Source organism: Eurypyga helias, unplaced genomic scaffold (genome assembly GCF_000690775.1).
Source record: "Eurypyga helias isolate BGI_N326 unplaced genomic scaffold, ASM69077v1 scaffold27, whole genome shotgun sequence".
NCBI lineage: Eukaryota > Metazoa > Chordata > Aves > Eurypygiformes > Eurypygidae > Eurypyga > Eurypyga helias.
This window is the reverse complement of record NW_010263475.1, coordinates 16,262-40,545: the sequence shown is the minus strand read 5'-3', so window position 1 is coordinate 40,545 and position 24,284 is coordinate 16,262. Positions and strand designations below refer to the sequence as shown.

The 24,284-nt window shown below is 41.4% G+C and overlaps 1 protein-coding gene across 1 annotated transcript in view; it reads left to right on the top strand.

Moving 5' to 3' along the window:
- The window catches only part of LOC104512871 (kalirin-like), a 269,469-nt gene that overhangs the window by 237,425 nt on the left and 7,760 nt on the right, over window positions 1–24,284 (top strand). Inside the window, 1 exon segment of the mRNA XM_010156032.1 lies at window positions 4,082–4,312. Within this exon segment, the coding sequence (XP_010154334.1) occupies window positions 4,082–4,312 (231 nt within the window).

Here is a 24,284-nt window from a genome sequence, read left to right as displayed (position 1 = left end):
TTAGAAAGCTGTAACTTGTCACACACAGCTGTTTAAAACATTTCTATATTATTTTACTAATAAGTGCATTTTTAAATAGTATGTAGAATTGCCAGAAATGTTACAGTCTGTTATTTCTGAAATGTTCATCCCTTTTCCCACAACTACATGGTGAGCTGAAAAGCCTGGATTAGACCTGGGAGTCCTGCCTCCTATCCACATGCCTATTTCCACGATCTAGATAATGCCCCTTGCCCATAGAAAATTATGTTTCTTCCCTCAGAGCTCTCTATGGTGGGATGAAAATTGTAGCTTTTTCTTTCCTTTCTTGTCCTGTGGAGTCACTGAAAATCTCTGTTTCTATTTCTAGAATTCTAAGAGATTTGGAATAATGAACAGTTCTTGGAATAACCATTTAATTTGCATATTTAATAGGGTATTAATTAACATTTAATAGGATATATGGGCCTATTCTCTTCTGTTACAGAGTGTAACAAAGCAGTTCAGATTCACTGCAGGAACCTAAGAGACAACCGAAGAATATTAGGGAGACGTTTTTTCCATCACACCATGGTCATAGCCGTAATTATTTGCCTTCTTTCATTTACTGCACTTGAGTGAAGCTCAGAAATACTGGAGGCAGAGATCTTGCGCCTGATAGGCAATCTACAGCTAGCCAATCTCCTCCTGCCCTCAGCCGAGCTGCTGGCAGAACAGACCTTCTTTCTTTGGGCAATCAAGTGTTGCTCTGTCTTTTACTTTGAGTAGAACAGTGCTGGAGGGAGGACATACACGAGATACGTGACTTTGGCAAATTCTCCTCTTGCAAAAAGAGTTCCTCTAGATATCTGTAGCTGGGCTGTGTTTATGTTGTTCCACCAGTGTTTCTAGTGGATGATCAGCAGGAGACAAACGTGGGACACCCCTACTGAGGACTGTAGTGGTTTGGTGAAGATAAGGAAGAAGAGAGAGAGGTTTTCTCCAGTCAGGCTTGAGTCTGGTTGAGTTGTTCACCATGACTTGATTAACTGCACTTTGCTGTCTGTTCCCAGAGGAGTATTTGGAGCAATATTTGCTCTAATGACGCATTTATTTTTTTTCCAAGTGCAAATTGTAGCTGTTTCACAGATGGCACCATTACTCTAGTTGCTTGCAAGTCTTTGAAGGTCTTTCTGACCCACTGTATAGGCTATCTACAGATTTTAACTTATTCCCTAGCTATGTATGCAGCATCTGTGAAGATTATTCTGCTAGCACAACAAAATCATTTTTTTGGTTCACCCAAGGTCACGCAACTTCTTACAGAATTATTGGCATACTGCTCATCCTAGCCCTTCTCCTGCCATGAAACCAAAACACAGGAATATCACCACATGACAGGAGCTTGTATGGGTATTGTGTCAGTTGGTGAGTTAAACCTTCCCACAGAGTCCAGCAGCAATTCTGTATTTTTCAAAATAAGTGAGAAATGGTCAAACTTGCTTGGACAAATGCAGTGCTGGCACTTACACCCTACAGGGACTGCAAGTCATGCTGGATGCAGGTCCATTCAGTTTAAGACTTTTGCACTACTTAAAAATGTATTGTAAGTGGGACGTAAGTGAAATGGTGCAACTGAGCAGGGTTGTTGATGCTTGTCTCCTTGCGCAGTCCTTGAAAAATTCAAAAGATTCACATAAAAAGAGATTTGGTGATTTATTTTTGCAGTTACAAGGAGAAGGTGGTAATGGCTGAAAGAGCACAGTGGGTAGCTTCTCCGTTTGTGAAGCTGTTCCTTCTTCTCAAAAGGAGTAAGCCTCAAAAAAGGAGTAAGAGAGAATGCGGAAGTGTACACACACTTTCCCTTACAGCACAGATCTGGGAGAACATTGTCCTGTCTCAGCTTCAGATGAAGCAGGAGCGTACAAGCTGTTGCCTTTGAAACAATCTTTTTGTTCTGCATTGCTCCTACCACAGAAGGTTTTTATTGCAAAGGCCTTTTTGGCCATATTCACCTAGCTCTGGAAGAGCACCTTTTTGTAAGAGGACTGAATTTATTCTGGTGTTTTGATCAGTCATAATTAGTATACAGAATATTTGACCCAAGGATCTGACCCCTGAAATTGAAAGAATTGCGGGATTATACCACTGGGAAGAAAAAACTGACATCAAGGGCCTGTGCTTCGGAGATGGTGTAGGTATGAATAGGCCTATATTATGGCACAAAGTATCCAGGAAAGTTGTCTTGAGTAAAGCATGTCTGTCATATTGTCTGTGCAATTCCATATCTCTCACTGGTAAACTTCTGAACCTTTATTGTTAGTCCTGATTGTGCTGTGATTTCTGTCAGTGTAAATCAGCAGGTGCTATACTAAAAGCACTGTTAACACCGCCCAGGGACAGATTCAGACCATCTGTAAGCCCTAAGGCCGGTAACAGGAATGTAGAGAGTTCGCACACTGATTTTAGCCAGTGCAAAGGGTGAGTTTCTGGTCTGATAACCTGCTTCCAAGTGTGTGCATAGCCTTGTTTTTCTCTTCCTGGTGGTTAAATTGTTGCCGATTATCTCCCCAGAGATAAAATAGCATGTAGTTAGTACGGCTTGTCTCCTTCCCTGTCTAGAAGCCGCTTCTTCCTACCTCACAGCTATTGGCACCTCAATAATGTTGCCAAGGTAACACCTGTTCTTCAGTGTTTCCACCTAAAATCCTCCCTCATATTGCCACAATCCACTGCTGTTGGCAAGTACAGTCGCTGACTCTGTGAGTCCAGCAGGCCTTCAGCATGTGCAGATTCTTCCAGTTGGTCTGAATTTGAGTATGGAAAGCCACTCCTTATGGGCTCTGCAGTTACTTCCTGATCTAATTCCAAATTGTCTTGAATATTTAAAAAAAATCTTCAAGGATTTGCCCAAACCGAGCTAATAGTCACATAGTATGGTGCAATTTGACTCCCACTTTTGCTAGTAGAAATCTCTCTTGATTTCTCTGAAAACACACCAGAACGCACTCCTGCAACAGACTGGGATGTGGCGTGGCTTGCCAAAAGACACAGGTATGTGTATTACATACGCTTTTGCTGCGTTTGAAGAAGAAACTTCTAGAACTAAATGAGCATTGGAGGTCCTTCAGATGCATTTCAACTTTGATAACGTTCAAAATCTAAACTGGATGAAAACCGTTCATTGAGCCATTCTCTAGCAAGGTTGGTGATTGTGATTGCATAGAAATAAAAATGCTTTCAGAAAATCTTCTCATTCTCGCTGCAGTTTGTTTCAAAGGGAAAATCAGGCTGGAAAGAGGAGAGGATTTGAATGCATGCAGACACTTGTTAATAGCAATTTGGTTTTTATGGTTCCATTTTGCCCCTGCAATATGAAAATGGTCCAGGAATGTTCCAGGACAAAATCTGGCATTAAAATATCTGGCATTCTGTTTGGTTTTTTAATGCCCAAATGCCTTTGCATCTGCATATGTGTTTAAATATGCTCAAAAAAGGTCACACGAGTGCAGAGGGCTTTGCATTTGCCAACGTGCTTCGTAACCTATTGAAAATGGAGATTGTAGGTCCCTCTGAGGTGTTTCTGGGGAGGAAAAAAAATCGCTATCATACACTGATTTATTTTTCACTGCCACTGAATGAAATACAGCATCAGAATGTCATACTTCTCAACGTATATACATTCTTAGTAATCCTATGAAGAAAAGACTCTCCCTCATCATACAGAATATGAATGACTCTGCCATCTGTGGTTTTCTTAAAATGCCACCTCCTCACAAAAATAGGCCCGCTGTTGCAAATGCCACCTGTCATCAACTAGTATATGTCAAGAATGTTCAGTGCCCGAATGTCAGGACGTAATATAGTCTTGGGATCTCTTTCTGTATGCAATCCCAGCAGTGAGTCTGTGCTCCTGCTGAGTGACACAGCAGGCCCAATAGGAAGCGAAGACAAGTGCTGAATGTGTAAGTACAAGTCAAAAAGAGATGTCGTGAGGTCTTTCTTCGTTTTTGACTAAAATAAGGAAATTGCACAGGGGAAAAAGAATTGGCTAGGCTGTTCGCTGTCAGCTGTTGGATATTTAAGAATCAGTGCAGTGAAGTAGACCTATTTCTTCACTCAGGTGAGCCAGGATGGAAAAGCCTTGCTGGATGTCCTACAGCGTCCCTTGAGCCCTGGGAATTCTGAATCCCTCACTGCTACTGCAAACTACTCCAAGGCTGTTCACCAGGTGTTGGACGTGGTACATGAAGTCCTGCATCACCAGCGGCGCCTAGAGAGCATCTGGCAACACAGGAAAGTCCGGCTACATCAAAGGCTGCAGCTCTGCGTTTTCCAGCAGGATGTTCAACAGGTAATGTTGTTACTAAAGCAGATAAAGAATGGTCCTTTCTTTGCAGCCATAAAGATTGTTTGGTAACTCATCTAGAGGATATTGCCATAACCAAGTTTTCACGTGATAGAAATATGCTAAAATCCTAATGCGCCTTTTGGTATCTCTCAGTGTCATGTTGGAAATCACCAATTTGTACACTGATTGGCTCATTCCCCATAAAAATGTGACACTATTTTCAGTGGTTAATTTTTCACAAGTGAGCAGTTAGCTCTAGGTACTCTACTGTTCTTGAGAAAGAGATGTTTAACAGAAAAAAAGAGTTTTAAGTGTAAAAGGTAGTTGAACTGTGATTCACCTTCCCATGTCACAGAGTGGTAAGGGTTGAAAGGAACCTCTAGAGATCATCTAGTCCAACTCCCCTGCCAGAGCACGATCACCTAGAGTAGATCACCATGTGGTGTAGACACAATACAGATACAGACCTTTCAGTGGTGGCCTTTAGAAGATCTTTGCATTATTACCGCTTTTGGAGTCCACATACCTGTGCTATGAGTTTGCTGGCTCCTATGAACCGCACACCCCAATATGCAGAGCCCACCTCACAGAAATACAGTTTACACGGTACAGGCTCATCTCTGAGAACTCAGGCTCCAGGTGAGTAAGTTTCCTCTCCCGAAGGAATCCATTTGAATAGCATCACAACAGCGTAACTGACACGAAGTATGAGATTTCATGTTTGTAGCTGCCAAATACGCAAGCACAATCAATAGATGTTACAGGACTACGCTCATTCAGGCTGACGTGATGTGTTTAAGGGCCCCGTTACAGCCTAAAGCAGATGTTGGTAGCAATGTGGTACTTGCTTTAAATGAAGAGGCTGAATGGACTAATCATGTTTATGGAGCATTCTAATGTCCCTGGGGTTCTCTATGTCATTGCCTTCCTCCAAGTGAAAAATGAGGTAGTGATGGAGCAACAAACCTGTCACATGCAAAACAGACACGAGCCAGCAAGGGCAGGAGACAGGCAACTTTTACTCAACCTGCAAATTTGTGGTCCTGTTAGTGCCATACTTGAAGTGCACCAGCACAGACAGAACTGCAGCTGTAGGCTTAATGTGCAAATATGTATGACCATTCCTTTGGCAGTCTGGAAAAGTTTGCCAGAATTTCTTCCTGTTTAGTTTTTCCTATAAAACCATGCAAATATTCATGCCGTATAGATAACTAAAACTGGGATTGAGTGTAACAGGTGCTTAATTTAAGTAACTTCACTTTAGTTACGTATCAGCAAGCATACTGCATGGTAATGAAATTTGTAAGACATACTAAATAGACCACGTACATGGAATTCATGTAGAATACTCTCTGCAAACTAAGTGAAGTTAATGCAATTTTGGGGTTAAAATCTCAGAAATCAAGGGTTATAAATTCTGATGTTATTAATCTTTTCTCGGTTGTGATATATAATGTCAATAAGAAACCATATTATCTTAGGTATCCTTTATCCCTGAGGGTGATTTACACTTTTTTTCAGTCTTTCCAACCTGAAACTTTCTCTCATACATCTTCTGAAATCAGTCGAAGTGTGTATGAGGTTTATTCACGACACTCATTCAGAGTTTTACTTCCCACATATGCAAAGCAATGGGGCTGTGTCACTGATTTTCAAAAGGAACAGGTCTTTTGTAGGCACTGTGACTTTTGGTGAGAGGGAAAGAAACACACGATAAGTCACTGGAGTACAATCACTTTAGAAAGCGTGTCTCTGTGTGAGTTCTGTTGGCAGCAATCTTTCAGCATTTTTCTTCTAATGGGTAGTTATTATCTGGGAAGTAACAACTTAATGACAGACATGTTTCTGTCCTAGCTCACGCTTACTGCAGGCATCTCTTTGTCCCAGTTAGAAAGTAGAGAGGAAGAGATGAATCATTCTGTTCACTAAACATCTGTACTATTCAACATAAATGCTTTGTAACTCATAAATGAAATTATCAGCTAAACAGAAATATGAAGTGTAGATTCCATGAGGAGGAGGAAGATATCTGAGTATGTGGATGCGTTTTTTCTTGAAAATAATCACCTCCATATATCTCTTGTGCAATTCCTATTATCCTTATTTTGTTAAACACCCATCAGTTGGCAGGTGAAGCTGTCTACCTGTATGTTGTCACTAACCACAAGTAACATTCATCTACAATAACTTGTTGCCTTGTCAAAACTTAATAACCTTTAACTAAGTTCTTCCTTGTTCAAGTCTAAAAAGAAAAGATCTGGGAGACCAAATCCTGACAGGAGACCCCTGAGTTTTTTAAACTTCATGGTCTTCTGGACAAGTAATGATGTAGTGTAGTTTTTCTAAGGAAGATGCCCCTCTTCGCTTACCACTCGTTTCAAAAGGAAGCATGTTTGCATCATTCTCAGATATAGCTCTCCCTCTCAGGATGTCCCATGGCTCACCCTCTCCAGCTGTTGGCCAGTGCAGTAAAACTTCTGGTGAAAGAGGATCTCCGTGTCAGAACTTGCACTCCTTAGCTTGTTCGTCTACACCTTTCTCCTCGTGTCAGCCGTTTTGTATCTTGTCTTAAAAGCAGATGTGAATAGGGACAGGTTTATTGTGTTGCATGTTCTTAATACAGACTCCAAGATTATTTTGCATCCTTTTGGTCTGGCATTAATGGCCTTTGGTAAAGACACATCTCCAAGAAGAGATTCTTATGAATCTTGAGAGATCAATTTTTCCTCACATAACTACCCTAGTTAGTCTTTCCAGAGTGATCCAAGTATTTAGGTATGCAGTATCAAGTGTTCATAGGGAGGTCTTGCGAAACTGGTTAGCTGGATGAAGCCTTTATGTATGTGCCTTTTGGAATGGATTTAAGGGTTAAGCTGTGTTAAACAGGGCCTGTTCATATAATTCTTGGTGTATTCTGCACCATTTGCAAGGACAGGCTATACACTGTATGAATTACTAGAAGGTCAGGGGTACGTTCTTAGATAGTTTCACACTGTCAAAGAAATCCGTTTGATTCTAGCTGGGTTTCAGTTTGAACTGCACAAAACCTGAAAACATTGAACATGATGTATTAAAGGAAATAAAAGTAATTTTTATTCTGAGATAGAAAGTCAGGCATCTTTACAGTCAGTCATGTCATAAGCAAAATACAACTTGTGCCGTAGGGGGAAAAAAAAAAGCGTAAGCATTGTGGATTTCCAAGTTACAGTGTGAAAGAAAAATGTTGTGCTATAAGATGTCATTAGTAGTAATCACTACTTCGTACCATCAGACATTTTACAAGATTATTTGCTATTACATCTATCTATTAATACAATTATATCAATTGGCACCTGTGAACCAAGGTAAATAATGGTGTGCTAATGACAATGAGTTATGAATATATAGAATTTTAAAGAAGGAAAGAAAATAAATGGTTTGAAATGCATTTGCAGCCTTCACAGGAAATGGAGCACCGTTCACACAAAGGGGGGATAGCACAATTTGTGAGCTGTTAGAAGGTACTACACTGGCAGGAACTGACAGGGAATTCTTCACACCAAAAGTATTTAGGATCATTATAAAAATGTTGGATTGCCCAGTGTGTAAAATACTTCATTGCTTCAGTTGTTTTTCAGACGTTCTCTACCATTTCAGACAGGGAAGAGCTGCACTTTTTGATCCTTTTAGAACACAGCTGTGAGAGGAGGTGCTGAGGTTCTGTCCTGCAAGGGAGAGGAAAAAAATCTCTTTGACATTCATACTGATATTCTGTAATTGCTGCAGATGCTTCAGCCCATTTTTGGTAACTCTTCTTTTTTGCCCCTGTGTGCTCTGGATCTTCTCCTTATGCTGACTGCCTACCAGCAAATTTACCATTTCCGTTTCTGTTGAGGTTGAGATTTGAAATTGTTCTCATATTGTCTCCAATTTCCACTGCTTTCCACTTCTACATCCTGATTTACACTGTTTTCCTGTGCATGCATCTCTCTAATATGTTCCCTTGGCCCCCGTGACACAGCAAGGGTAGCAGGGGGATTGTACCATGAGCAGATGCAGCCTTAGAAAGAGCTGAAGTGAGTTTGTAATGCTGCTCTTCTCCTTGTGGCCTCCTCCATTCCTTTTGTCTCATATAGGCAAGAATTTTGTCTGAGATCTCTCGCTTCATAAACTCTTTCAAGTGCAGCTGTAAAGCCTGAAGCAAACCTATTGAAGTAGAAGGAAGGAAAGTGGAGACCCATCAGATGCATTATTGAAAGGGTCTGTGCAAGTCTTGAACTTGGTATTTTTAAAGCACTTTCATTGTAGAATAGTCAAACTGCTACTCTTATTCTGCTGGCTTCATTCCTTCTCACGGAAATCCTCAGTCTTTCCATCATTTCCAAACATACACACCAACATGTAGACTGACACAGACAGCCTTTTTCACCATGGATTCACATGGCTCTCTCAGGGTCACTGCTGGTGCTCCTTTCTTCTTGCTTCACTCTAGGTTGTGATGATTGTCTGTAAAGGAAGAGCTGGAAAATAGGTGTATGTAGAGGTACTGTGTGTGCTGGTGAAGTTTTTTGGCTATGTGCACAGCCTTGAGCTAGCTGGGATGGCTCTGCATAACAAAATAGAACAGGCCCATCATGCCAGATGAGGACTAGTGATAAACAACAAGGTGACACTATCAAACACATCCTGGCAAGAGGATAAGCACGTACTAAGAAGGCTAGGGCTGCTGCCATGCCAGCTGTAGTGATGTCTCACATCCTCTTAGTTACTGAAAAGGCCAAGCTTGACTAGTGTTAAGTTCACCTGGACTTCTCTAAATTTATGGATCTGCGTTCTGTTGGCTTTGTGCCCAGATACATTAATGGACATAGCTTTGGTTTCCTTGTGTGGTTATCCGCTCTGGTGATGGATAGAAGAGCCATGTGGCCCTACTGATATCATTACATTTACCAGCTGCCATTGCTGTGGGAGACGGCAAAGTATTGCAGAGGAAAGGCTGTCTCTCTTCATAACCAAGCCCTTCAATTTGTAATGTGCCTGGCTTTTACTGGCCAAAAAAAAGATCAGGGCATGATCCTGACATCACTTGTATGGAAAAATGTCCTGCCAACATCTATCTGTCTCCATATACTGTCTGAGAATGCTGAACACTTCATGTGATGCATGTGATGTACGCAGGCCATTTGCAGAAGAATGCTAGGATATTTGAGGCTGTTCATGATTCATTTAGCTCTCTCACAAGATTTTAGAGGATTAAGTCTGTGTATCCCTCCACACATGCACGCATACACTCGGTGGTTTTGGTCACTTCAAGGCAATGAAGAGTTCTCCAAAATTCTGTAGTTTTCCCTCTTGTCATGGTTTGTTCCTAAGGCAGAAGAAATCCAACTATATATCTCCTTTTATGCTTTGTTTACAGTAATATACCCTCACTGGGTCTTGTAAAACGAGATTTATTTGTAAATAGTTGCTAAGAAAAAAACCTGATGATAATCAAGTCAAGATTATATTTACTACCATATGACTTCAACCACAGCCCCCTGCAAAAATACATCACATGCTCTGTGTGCCATCTGAGCAGAGTTAGCCTGTAAACAGCAACCACTGACAGATCAGTAATTAAAACATAACAATTCAAAGCATTCTACAGAATTTTCACAGCCCCTTTGGTCAAAGTGTCAAGTAATGAGATGCACTTAATGTTTGCCACTTAGGTATTTCCATTTTCAGAGTGTTACTGCTGGATGTTATCTGAGCTTAGAAGGTGTGTGTGACCTCACCAGCCCTATGGTTGAAGTATTACTTGACAGTGAGTAGAGGTTCTAATTTTGGTTGTATTGTCCCCACAAAGTAGTGAAAAAGGAACTCAGAAGTCGATACTGGTAAAACTACTTGGCAACCTACTCCCAGTGGGATGTAACGGGAGAAAACACCCTTTTCTTATCTGTGACTGAGACATAAATACCTCTGTTTTCACTAACCCCACCCTTCCAGAAATTTTTGAGGCCAGAGTGTCCACACCTGGTTTATTATCTGATATAAATAATGCACCCCACAGTTTTGATTCACCATACCACTTTTTTCTTATTCACATACCTACACAGCTCTAAAGGACTAACTTATATGATGTGCACGTGTTTCCAAGCTCATATTGTCCTTAACAGCCTCTTAGTACTTTGCTTCATAATCTGTGCAATAAACAATGGTTAAGTTTGTAGTAAAAGCATTTTTTGTTTGTTTGTTTCCATCCACTCTTCATCACAGACCATGCAATAAAACATCTTGGCAACTGCTTCTTTAGAGCAATTTTTATTCCATTCCTTTTGTTCCTGCCAAAGGAACTGGCACATTTTCAGGCGATGTGAGTGCAAGTCTAGGCAATAAAGAGATTTGTGGATCCACGCGTCTTGTGAAGAGGACTAGCAAGTAACCAATACTGACACTGATTTGAAAGTAAAGTGGTGTTATATTCACGCTGATTTGTGTCCTGCAGATGATAGAAAATTAATTAATAATGGCATGGACATTTAAATAATGCAAGGGTTGCTGTGTGACTTAGTTGCTTATGTTGAACTGTTGCAAAAGGACTGTCATTCCTTAATCTAAATCCACAGTGGCATGGGATTATGCAGGAGTTTTAGATGATTTTTCCTGGCTATTTGTATATCTCTAAGCTCTGGTGGCACCAGAGAGAGTAATAGAATAAGAGCACCCTGCACAGCTATACAATCCCTATTACTCAGTAACCAGATTGTGTTGGATTTGCCACACAAGGTTGCTGTGCTAAGAAGGAGAATGTTGCCCACACACTTCTTTAGTATCTGATGACTTCATACGGATGTTTCTCTGGTTCCTTTAGCTTGCAAAGACATGGAGCATTTATGGACAGTGCGCTTCGGGTTGTCCAAAGCAAACAGGACAAAGTTCTTGGGCGGGGGGGGTTGGAAAAACAAAACTGAAAAAAAAAACCCCACGTTTTTCCTCTTTATCAGTGACTGGCATAGAAATCTGATATTCGAAGGGCCCCAGCAGTGCTTCCCGAGTGAGGAGCGCACGTACGTGGCATTTCAGTAGTTGAGCACGTTCAGACAATGGCTGTTGGTATAGAGGTAGGCTCTGCGGTTCTGACCAGGCACGTACATTTGCACCCTGAAACCAGTGACCTCTGTATGGTACAAGAACCTCAGGGGTGTCTCAGGCCTTTGGCCTAAGAAGTTAATTGCTTTAAATAGTTCAAACTCATGTGAGAGAGAGGGAACTCTGCTCTAAACTTCTGACATTGCTCTTTAAATATAGATAAGTTATTATCTTGCTTTTTTTGGTACCAAAACTCTTCACAAAGAACTATAGGTTTAAATTATTAAATTTTCATAGAATTATATTTATTCTGTAAATTCCTTAGGGGGTGGTGATTAACAATACTCTATCCTCTTTATAATTTCATTTAAAGTGTAACTTTGAAATTATTTGGAAACAACCTTTGTGGCTTATCCCTCTGTATCTTTGTTAAGCCAAGCAGACAATTGTTCTTTGTGCTTTTAAAGAGTCAGTGATTAAAAAATAATAATGATCACTTTTTAATTTACACACAGAGCAGTAGAGCTAAGGATATCAAACTTCAGGGCCAGCTTCAGTTACCAACTGAAGTTTACTTAACATTGATGTACAAGCAGTGTGAGAAAACTTTGAGCTCCACAGCTGTCTTGGGAAAAAGGATCTGAAGTAATCTGAAACAGCCAGCTTGATCTCTGAACCTACTGAAGTGAGAAGTGGAACTGGGGAGAAAAAATCTTGTGTGCCCCAAAAAGTGTTTTTCTTGTTTAGAGCACTGTCCTTCAAGACGTAGGCCTTGCAGATAATCTGTTTTGCTGTCTCCTGAATTACAACTATTTGGATTCTTATTTAGCTTAGGAACCTCTAAGAAGGCCTTCTGAAAACCTTCTGAAATCCTACTGACTCTTTGAGGTTTTGGATCTACGTCATAGTGGATGAAGAGGGTAGATTCATAAATGAAGAAATGGAGAGGGTAATATACAGTTAATTATCTGTAGGTAGATGCAACTATCCATGGTCTGGATTTATCCTGCCTGTCCCTAGGAGAGTAACTGAATCATCCAAGTCAGGAGCCTAATGCACAGCCTCCTTTTATAGTCAACAGAGAGACACTGGCAACTTCAGAGAATGACTCAGTCTGTCTAAGATCTGATTTGTACCCTGGATACTTCCCTCTCTTACTGTTGACTGTCAGGGAAATAATAAGGTAGGCTCTTCAGACAAGACCTGCAGTTTATTAACTAACGTTGGGTGAGATGTATTAGGATGCAAGAGCCTGATCCTGTGTGGTGCAGAGCACCTCTAATCATCATGCCTGGCCACTCAGTACCTTTCTGATCCATGATTTGCTTTTGCAGCAAACTGCAAGGAAGTCAGTCGTAGGCAAACTGCTAAAATTTGCTGTTACGCTTAAGCAGAATCACCCTCCTTATATAGCATGTACAGCATACCCTCGTTGTCTATTTCTATCCCAGGATTGTTTGCGTGTCATCATCCCTGAAAATATGGTGTGTAGTTTATTGTTTCTGAAAGGCATTGTTGGCTCTCACTGTCGTGGCAGAGGAGGAGAAGGAATCAGGCTTGTCTGTTACCGATTAGGCCTACGAAAATAGTAAGGCTACAGTGGTGAAGGCAGAGAAATAAAGTAGAGTTTTCTCCAGAAATATGCATATTTTCTGAGAACAGTTGCTAGAATGAGTAATTGTCACCAAGAACATGGAGAAAAATAAGGTCTTTAAATAAACATAGGCTGGAATGCCAGAAGGCTTTCTCTCCTGTAACTTTAAGAAGTAACAATAACAATAGTACTTCTTACTGTGGTTTCTTTCCTCCCAGGATTATGGGTTTTCTAAAAGGTTGATGTCGAGCAACTTGCCAAAGGTCACTGAAAGCTTCATGACTGGAACTCAAGTCAGGATGTCTGATTCACAAATCCCTGCTCTAAACCCTTGTAGTCATTGCTACTCCAGTCCTACCCCTTATGAAAAGGTCTTCTAGGATATATTGGGACTATCTAAAAATGAAATAAGGGTCTGTTGTGCTAAGAAATAAATACGCTATATTAGACATTGGTTTAGGTGTCCAAAATAGTAATTCTTTTTTACTCCATTTGTTTCTCTTGATCTTTCCTCCCAATTATCTCCTCCCATGGCCTCCCAGCTTTTTCATGATCCTGCCTGTCACAGAGAATCATCAATCCTCTTTCATATTGCTTTTGACTGATGGCCAACAAAAGGTATTTTCATTAAAGTGAGAAAAAACCTAGCCGGACAACAAAGAGGGTAGTGATAGCTAGTTACTGAAGTACAAGTGTAACAATTTCACCCACAGAGTGCTTGCTCAGCCAACTGGTTACTTTCCCCCTCTTGTAATGGATTTCATTCATGATTTGAGATTATTATGTCTTGATTAGTAGCAAGGCCCAGTTTGGGTTGAGCTGATCTGACACCGTGACCTGTTTCTGCTAGCTGCTCCTCTTCATGCTAGTTATCTCCACTAGCTCCTGCTCCTCCTTCAGCAGCCCTGTCGCTCCATACGTCTGCAGCAGCTCTTTGCTCTGTTGGCTGTGCCTTCTTTTGGTAGCTGCCCTACTTAACCAACTTAACTGTTAAGAGTTGTAGTTTTTTCTGTCCTTAGGAGAGATGTTGTGCACTACTTAGGACCAAACACACTGTTCTAGTTCACAGGAGGCTTTTAAGCAACTTCTTTTGTTTCATATTCCTCGTAAGCAACTCTTACACAAAGCTTCTTGATTGTTTTTTAAAGTTGTAATCTTTGGATTGTAGTTCTGGAAGCTTTTGCCTAGGCTGGGGTGACCCTTCAGGCATATTCAGACAGAGCTGGTTGGCTCGAACTCCTGTATACTATTACAGCTATAAACTTTCTTTTATGTTACGCTCTGGTTCCCTTTTAACAAAAATATCCTTCAAATTTAAAAAACATGCAAAACAACCATGTTTCAGGCCTGTCCATTGGTCTTTTACCTTTCTCCTCCCTTTGTTTTGATAGTTCTTTACTTGTTTCTTTCTTGCCTTTTGGATTTTTTGGATGCAGCGTGTGGTGACGGATGGAGAAAATTACTTTTATTTTTGGCTTCAGCAACATACAAAACATCTGACCTTGAGACACTTGCCTTCCCAAATAAGGAGGAAAAGTTGGAGGGGAAGGGAACCACAAAATGAAACTTTGTTTATTTTTAATTCCCCTCTCCCTCCAGCAAAAAGTAACTTTAAACAATCAAAATGTATTTTGGGTTAGTGTTGCTGCTTGTTTAGCTCCTTGGGCTTTCAAAGAGCATGAGGTGTTAGAAATCCAGAAGAGAAGGAAGTTCAGGATGAGGGGACACCATATTTTGGGAGCCACGAAGCTGGGAGAAAAAGATAAGAAAACAAGTAGTTTTTGATAGAAAAGCTCAGTTTGGGGAAACTGAACTTTTCATTCAAAAGCTGCTCTTAGAGAAAGTCCCAACAACTTCTGCCCGTCACTCTGCCCACAACTTACTCCTGGAGTCTTTGAAGTGGCTCCTCTTCTCTCTTTAACATCTGGAGGTTTTTCTTCCTGAAAGGGCTTTTCCAAAGTCTGGTCCTGCTTGCACATATATTCTAGTTTGTTATTGCACTGTCTCTACCAGTCTGCCAGGGGACTCAGGGCTCAGCATCCATTTGTTTGCCTCCTCACAAACGTATTTTCATGGCCGTTATCCGTGGCCTCTTTTGGTGAATCTGTAAGGTCATTGGCCTTTCACCCTTCAAAACCCTCACAGGATCCATTTCTGCTATGGCATGTAAAGAAATCAGCCATACAGTTCTGGGTAGATTACACAGTGATGCCAACGTGCACAGCTCTGCTGTCTTGCATACGGACTGCCTAGCTCAACATGGGGTCTGTATGCTACATGCAAAGCATCTCACACAACCCAGCAACTTAGCCCTTTCCCCACTTACTTGCAGTACTGAGCTGTGCCTTCTCTGCCCTGGGACACCATGTGTCCAGTGTAGCCGGTTTGCCTCAGCGGTGATTGATGGGCAGTCAAGCAGAAGAGATGCTGCAGTGGCCCAACAGCAAGAGAAATGCTGTGGCACAGGTTTGAATCCCTGGGCAGGAACCGGTGGCAGAGGAGCCCTGCCAGGAGGCCAAACACAGCTTTGTGCTGCATTCCTTTTTCCCTGTGCACAGTCTGACATGTAGAGTATCTTAAACTGGGAGATAAAATGTTTGAGACATCAGGCTGGTTTTTTAAAAGACGAAGAAGAGATCCTAGAAAAGTCACTGATGGAGCATTTGGGGCAATTCTTTCATCCTTCTTCTATTTCTCCTTCCCCACATGGTTTTCACTTCCCTATTTTGCCTCTAGACTCAAATCAGGTCAGAGCCTCGTGGGGGAAAGGTTATGTTTTCCTAGGTGGTGGCATGATGCTCAGCCCCAAGGGGCTCTGACCCAGGCAGGGGTGTTTAAGACTACGGCAGCGCTGTACCATCCTGGTGACTTTTTCTGCTACTGGCATGAGGTACTTACCAAGACCCATTTCTCCCAGTTGGGATTTGTTCTCTTACTAAACCTGTCTTTGCTGTGTGCTGTGATTATAAGCCTTGTTAAACCACAATGATTGTCATCTGCTCCCAACAGTAACCTAAAGCAGTGCTTTATTTAATATCCTGGTCAATAAGCAGCTTTCTCTGGGGTGAAGCAGACGACTCAAGCACAGTGGGGAGTGCCTAGATGGGACCTAGGGCATAGTGCTTGCATTAAAGACTACTCTGTTGTAAAGCTCATCCGTGCTTTCCCAGTCTTTTCTAATTGTTATTTGCCTTTAAACATCTTGTTTAAGCTAGTAACAGTTTAGGTGGGTTGATACTATCAAAATGTAGATGGTATGGTCTTAATTCATGTCTAAATTAGGAGAACAGTCTCCAGTTAGTACAGTGGTTAGCAGTTCCAGACGGTGACCTAGAGCACTGAAAGAAGGAGCCAGCCAAGTAGGTTGTTGTTCTTTTCCTACTGAGTAGATGAGGAGTGTATTTCCAAGGTATGTGCCTACCTGACTTACCATTCATTATACTGTTATACTTCTGCCTACACTAACACAGTTATGCTCTGGTTACAGCTGGAGCTGAAAAATACCAGTAGTAAATGTGTTCAGGGTGATTTGTTTTGGTTGTGTGTGTTTCCACTGCCCTGAGTGTTTAGTGGCTACCACTGAGCATTTAATAGTAGCAGTAATGATTCTGTGATCTGTCTGCCATTTATCTATCAGTGGATTTCTTTCTTTGAGTTACAGACAGGGAAACTGAGGCACTGAAAGGGGCCATAAAGCAAACCAGGGTTGGACTTTGTTTTTTTTTTTAAATTTATCCACTCTCTTAGTTTTGTTTCCTCCCTTGAAGCCCGTAGGCACATCTGTCACTGGCAGAGTTAAAACCAATTGCTCTATTTACATACTTGAGGATAACATACCCTTCTAAAGAGTTCACATAGCTCAGGTTTTTTTCCTCCTGTGTACTTGCTGTATTTCTTGGGGACCTTTTCACATTTTGGACAGTCCTACTGGGAAAAATATGAAGCAGACATGTGCAAGGAAAATACTTTGCAAGCCACCAAGGCCCACTCTTTCAGATGCACATATTTCTCTATAGGAGCAGAAGGCTCTTCCTCGCAAACATGAAAATCACTGTGATGACAGCTGTCATTAGTAACAACTTGGAGGTCAACACCTTAGAAGTCTAAATCAGAGCTTCCAGTCAGAAATCTAAGTCACCCGTGTCCTGCAGATGTCTCTAGTTATCAGGTCTGCAAATGCTGGCTTTCTGTTGCTGTGATGCCATAGCAGCACAACAGTTACTAGAGGTAGAAGGAAACAGAGGATGCTAAATAATTATTTGAGGAACTAAAAAAGCTGCTGTGACATGTGGTCATAGCATAGTCTGAGTACTGTTAACTCAATACAAGAGCTTTCTAATAATTAGGATATTGTTTCACTTGTTGGTGCTTAAGAGCTGTAGAGATCCCCTGCTTTAGTCCACACGAGGCAGAAGCTGGGCCAGATGTTGAGTGTACTCAGGTATTTCTCTTCCTGGGAGCTCCAGAGCATAAGCTAAAGTGGTAGAAAATGAAAGGGAGATTTGCTTGAGAAAAAAAAGAATGCGTTTTTCAGGTTGTCTTGCCTTGATGCCCACTCTGCCTGGGACAGTGTTCTTCCCATCTGCTTGAACTGTGAAAGACCTGAGATATTCTTTCAGAAAGCTCTTATTATGTCCAGGCCAACAGCTCAGATTAGGGAAAGCCAGACCCAAGGGCAGAGCTGGCCCCAGCCCTGACTTAGCTGGCACTTGTGCTTGTGCCCTGTAAAGCTGATCTGAGAGGACAAGCATGGGATAAGAAATGGAGACCTGAGGAAAGCGTATTAGCCTCAGAAGGAGCAAAATCACTGTTCTAACTAGTGCTGCAGACAGCAACAACCACAGTTAAACCACAACAATGCCCTAGGTAAGAAAATATTTCTCTGTTTCTTATTACCAATGGTAAGAGACTGACAGATCTGATTAGTTGTACTGCTAATTCATCACACTACAGCTGAGTGCCAGGTATGATTCCTGAGCTTTGAAGTGAAGACTCACAAACAGCAACACCAGCAGCATAACTGCAAAAGAAATAATCTACCTGTCAACCTTGGGAAGTCTCGTGCAGAGCACAGCAGCATCATTCTGTGCTGATGCAGAGCTCATTTACCGCGTCTTGTACAGAGGGAACATGCACAAATGTGGTTATTTATAGCTTTTCCACCCACACGCAGCTTTGAAAATTGCTCCAAAAGAAGTTCAGACATTTAAAGAATATAACAGGTTTTTTAACCTGCAGATATTTTTTTCTTCCTTTTTTTTTTTTTTTTAAATTTAATTTACTTAAAAACAATATTCTGGGAACATTAGTAACAATCCAGGCATTAAGGACTAAACATTAGTTCTTCATTTGTCTGTCTATTGTTCTCTTACTTGGAATGTTTTTAGAGAGGCAGTTGCCAAATTTTATCAAGTAAAACATTTAATCAAGAAAAGATAGTGATGAATGGGACCTTTACTAAAAGAAAGCAATGTTAAGTTGACAGAAGTTCTTTCTCAGGGTCAGGCAGGCATGCATATTCTCACTTCCTTTTGGGGAGCTTGTACCCTAGATGGCAGAATTTAGTGAAGGAGCTGGTTGGGGCTGCATGACCTCAGCCATTGCCCAGAGGAAATGGGTAAGTACTGCTCTCAAAATGCCCAGCCTACACCCAGCCAACCCTGCCAGAGCCCTGAACGGAACGTGCTGTTCCCAAGAGAGAGGTGTGACTACGCTCTGCATCTCCCTAATTACTGTGGCTGAGATCAGCTTTTTTCATTCCATGGAGTGAAGGTGGATGGGGCCAGAACACATCATATTCTCACCCCTCTCCAAATCTTAAATCATCGTAATTATGTTTATAGATGTGAAGAACTGTACAAGTACGTAGTAGCCATCTGCAGAGAGCAGACGTGAGGTTATTTCTGCCATGTAACCCTGAGAAAAGGTAAGGAGGGAAGTTGGAGCAGCTGTGTGAGAGACTGCACACACCTCATCACGACATGAAGCAAGCAGCCGTGTTGCCCGTGGAAGGGTGGCATATCTGGAGTCAGGCAAGAGTATTTGTGACTGTTGTACAGGTCTATAAGTTTTCTCTAATGTGAAAGCTCTTGGAGGGGAGTGGTGATTGGAAGAGCAATGCTACTGCAAGCCAGGGCCTCCATCACCAAGTCACCAGGAACTTCCAAGTCTGCTAGAAATGTTGAGAACAGTCTTGGTGGTGGTCAGGCTATTGCCATGGGAGATATTTAGGTTGTCTTCACTTAATCATGCTGTTAACTCTGGACCTCTTTAACAACTAACTGGTTTTGAATACTATTGCAACAGAAGCCGCTAAGAAGGAGGTAACCAGGAGGAGTTGTTATTCTGTAGTGATTTCCACTGCAGAAGCTGTTGATGAACAAGGATCCTGCTGCAGGCACTGTCTCGTCTGGACAAACTCCTACAGTCCTGTTTCCAGATGGGCCTGTAGGATATCTGTGGGTGCTAGAAGCAGTGAGGAGTCTGAAGAAGATTATGTGCATGTATTTTTTCATATCTGACACTCTTCCAAATCGGTGGACCCACATGGCTCCGTGGTTGTATAATTTACTCAGACGTGTTCACTAGGATCAGCTGTGCTTTGCAAGGCTGTCCCTGCTGCAAAGAACAGAACATCAATGTTCTGCTTACGGCAAACCAGTGGGTGTTTTTAAAGGCAGAGGTTAGATTTTTGTTGTTAAAATGAGAAATTGTGCAGAGGTGAAACTTTCACATGATGTCCAGGAAGCTCATAAAAACACCTACAATCTGATTTCATGGGGACTTCTTTTTTTGGTTGAATGTAGACAAGAGAATAAAGGAAGTCTTTAAAATGTTATAATTGGCTCTGCATTAAATTCTCCTTGTTAATTTAGTTGCACTGTGCAGAAAAGTACTGATAGGCCTGTAAGGTTGCTTTTCCCTTTGAGGGTAAGAGGGACTGCATGTTTTTTCTTTTTGAAAAGACCTCTTTAATTATGTGGTGGTATTTGGAATAACTGTAATTAGAGGGGAAAATCAGGGAGTGATTAAAAAATCATACTTAATAGCAGCTGCATTAGTTCTCTGGCTTTTGAAAGAGACCCAGGCACAGCTGAGTACATACACACCACACGGAAGAGTTGTGGTGAAAAGGAAAAGCAAAATGGCCATGACAAACTTTTGACTGACTTCGGGGAAGGTTGTCTGTAGTAGCATTTTAAGAGATCTTTCTTGAGAAGAGATTGAAGAAGTATAAAAATTCATCTTTCTTGTCCAATCATCAGACTGTTTTAAGGAGCGTAGCTCTGCTCATTCGCTTCCAACTCTTCTTTAAAAAAAAACCCAACCAACCAAAACAAAACAAAAAAAAAAGGGGGGGGAGAGGGAAAACCCACACCAAAAAAATCCCAAAATAAACCCCCATCATAACCAATCCCACTAAAACTCCCACCCTAAAACCTCAGATTGCTTGGTTGGTGATAGTGGGATACACCGATTAGGTCTCAAGCCAGTTTGAAAGAAGTGATTCTTAGGACTGACCATCTGAGCTGAATTACATACAGAAAACGTTGGTTGGCTGGCTGTATTATTTTCTGCAATTCTCAGCAATTAGGCTTCTACAGCACAGTGAATTTGGGGCAGCTTACACCTCAGTTGAAGCCCTGTCTTTCAATTGATTGCCTAATCACTTGCCCAGCTGCCCTGATGTTGTTCACTATTTATGATATTTAAGTATATCTTCCTGTATTGGAAAAGGTTCCTAGAATACTCAGACAAATTTGGAGCCACATGTTGCTAGAGGATGCAGAAACCTAAAGTAAAAGGCAACGTTTACTCCAAATGCTTTCTTTGTCAGCTTTGTTTTGACTATAAGTGTGGTTAATGTCACTTTAGAAATGAGAATGGAGGCAGGGAAGTTGAGCCACTTGCTGAACTGCAGTGCTGGGCATTGAACCAAATCCCTTGAATTCCAGTCTACTTTTGATATGAAGGCCTTGTTGCTTTTTGTCTTATTTCTTTAAACTCTTGCATAATTTGATGTGCTTAACCAAAGAGAGTGAGCAGAGTAAGGCACTGTTACCTTCCACCACTACTGACCGGCATTAGCAGAGCTGGTTCTGTACGTTAGGGGTGCACTTATCTGAAACACGCGGTCATATGAGCTACATTTGTTCAGAAGTTGCTAAATGGGAAAGAACATGGTGTTCAAGCCTGTGTTTGGAGTCTGAGGTTCCACTGGATGCATAACTAGCCCCTGCCTATTAACTTTACAAACATGGGGTCTTTGATCCGTGTTTACCGAAGTCAGTTGAAACGCTGCTGTGGATTTTAGTGGGAACAAGATCTGAGTTTCAGAGTCAGATATAGATGTCTCTTGAAATAAAATAATGTCATGGGAGCCAAAGATTGTGTTTCTGGTTTAAATGTGAGGTGTGATTCCCTTCGAAAAAATGTGGTTTTTTAAATACTTTACTGTGCCACCAACTTAAAATTATAATGAAGAAAGAAGAGAAAAAGATCTCAGTTTTATTAGGAGGTAAAACCACACATGAGAGTGGCTGAGTTTTGTTTTGGGTTCTATTATAAACCATTAATAATAGCAGGAAAAGCCAGAGGATAAGTTCCTTTGTATTTTGGTGTGTTTTCTCAGCTAGACCTTTACTTGACATTACCCTGCTGTGACAGGGCCAGGAGGGAAAAGAAATCTATTTTTGGCGATGATTTGGAATACAACAAAGAAACGATATTTTAATTTAAATCAGACTTGGTCTGCATTTTATTCATTAGAGAGGATTAGGATTTATTAAGTTTCCTTGAGTTGTTGTGGGTTTGGGGGGATTTTTTGTTTTCTTCTGTTTCTCTGTGTTTGTTCTGTCTTCTCTGGTGCTGTTGATGACACCAAATGCTCCTGGAGTGCCTGATAGCAGCCCAGGAGTTGGGCTGCCCATGCCAACCTGCTCAGAATGACATTACCCAGGAACAGATGTAATTCCAATGGATAGAAGTTGACAGTCCTACACTGGCTACTTCCTCCACGCAGAGATTCAGTGATGTCCCTGACAAATGGGCACTCTTCATCACTTAGAGGACCCTTTCCTTTTACCTCCCAAGAAGGGAGTCGTTTGTGGGTATCCTGAGAGCACCCCTGCTTTGAATTGCGTTGCTCGTGAATCCATACGTGATGTGTAGCTTCTAGTTCTTCTGTTGTAAGAAAATGGATTATTTCTCTTCTGCGAAGAGATTTCTCTCTTGTATCTGCAAATTATAGTTCAGCCAGGGTTACTAACTAGGCTTGTACAATGTTGAAGGGCTTTGGCAGAAAAGATTGGATTTTGCTGCTGTGCAGGATAACAAAACATTTACAGTGAACTTTGGACGTAAAGTATCCGTGAAAACACAGTCTGAAACATGAACCTTTTAACTATACTTCCTCGTTACAAAATGCATGTTTGACAAAGTTTCTGGGAAAGAAGTTTCAGACATGTAAGGCCTTGGAGTTACTGAGCATTCATAATAGCAGCTACAGGAAAGGTAAAGGTAAGGTTTGATTCTTGTGAGTGCAAATGGTGATGAGACTAAAAACCCACAAGTTTTGAAGTGCCATACAAATTCCTGGTATCAGACCAGAACTCTGGTTAGCCCAGTAATATCTCTAGAGCAAGCAATAAAGTGCACACAGTGGCAACTTGATACTGCTTGGCTTCCTTTCAGTGGCATAAGCCTAGCAGATTTTGGAGGGTCTGTGCATGTGTTTAAAGTTAGGCAATGCTTACGCACCTATTTGAAAGGAGGCCTCATTTAAAGCTGAATAAATTGGGTGTACTTCACTGGAATTGTTCTGGAATTTATTAGAACTCTGTTAGAGTTAGCAAAGAGTTAATTTAACCCCTTTGCATTATGCCAGGCTTGCACTGTTTTGACTTCAAGTTCGGACTCTTAACTGCTTAAAGTGTAAAATGGTATATTTTATTTTCTGTTTTCAGAGTAACATAGTTTTAGGAGTCACTATGGCAACAACAGAGGGTCTTAGAGTAACAGAGATAAATGATTCCCTCGGCCAAGGCACTACAATGGGTCATGTCACGCAGCAGCAGTGACTCCGTTCAACACGGGCCTGGGTCAGATGCGGAAGTGGGGGTGCCCCATCGCTGCTAGCACAACACGCTGCATCTTATTAGTGCTGGTTTAATCACCAGCTTCCACGTCTCCTTCCTGTGGGATGAGGGCAGGGTTCAGTGACTGGTATATTTGAGCAAACCTCGCTGTTCTTCTCCAAGTCATTCGCCTTTCATCTTCTTTCACTGCTGCTAAAAGAAATACAATATAAAGGTGTGAAAACGCAGGCATTTTTCAACTAACTTCAGCAACAAGTAAGGATCCTTAAAGTAATGAATGTACTACTCCTTTCACATTTTGCATTCATGTAAAATAGGAGCAGAGCATGGAGACTTGCTAGGAAAGAGTTGGTTCCCAAGGAGATTTTAATTTTAAGTCGGATGAAGTTATGAGGTGCTTCTTAGTTTTTGCATTTACTGATTATGAAAGATACCTACAGAAAGAGGCTTCGTTTTCACAGAGCTACACTGAAAAGCCTGCCCTTTACAAATAGTGCCCATTGCTTTTTTCAGTTTAAAGATCATATTAACTTTTTAAGCTATTAAAAAAATTGACCCTAACTGTAATAATGCAATCATCTTGCCATATTCCCATCATGCAAATTGCCCTAGAGGAAGAGCAATTTTCATCCCAGAACTTTGCTTAATTATTGCCTGATTGCTTCTACAAACTTTTTCCTTTAAAACCATTCTTGTTTTCTTTCTTCACGTTTTCCTGCCTTGTCCCATGCAAACTATCACCTATTCTCTGCAAATGGACCCTGAAGTACGTTTTTCCCTGACCTCACCTGGGCAGTATTTATTTTGGCAGTTCAGGTATGCCGTAGGGCTTAGACTTGCGTAGGCAAGAGTTCGATCATCAGCAGAGGAGTGTGGAGGGGCCTCTGGAAGCATTTCTCTTCTAAGCACTTGCTTCCTAATGGCTGTGCTCAGATGAAACCTTCCTGAATTGCCACTATTACTCTTTTTGCAGTTACACAGATCGTTCAAAAGGGACAGTTACGGCTATTCTTCCTCCAGGTAGCATTTTGAATCTTGTGGTTATCCAGCCATGTGTAATAGCTGGCTGTATAGCTAGCACATTCAACCTGCTGTAATTGCACTGGAGTTTTATTTAATTTTCTTGGTGACCTGGGTTTGCTGCTTATTTTGTTGGGTGTGTAATTGTGCCCCTGAGGAGATAAGGAGACAGGACATGCACACTGTGGTAGAAAGAAAATAATGCTCC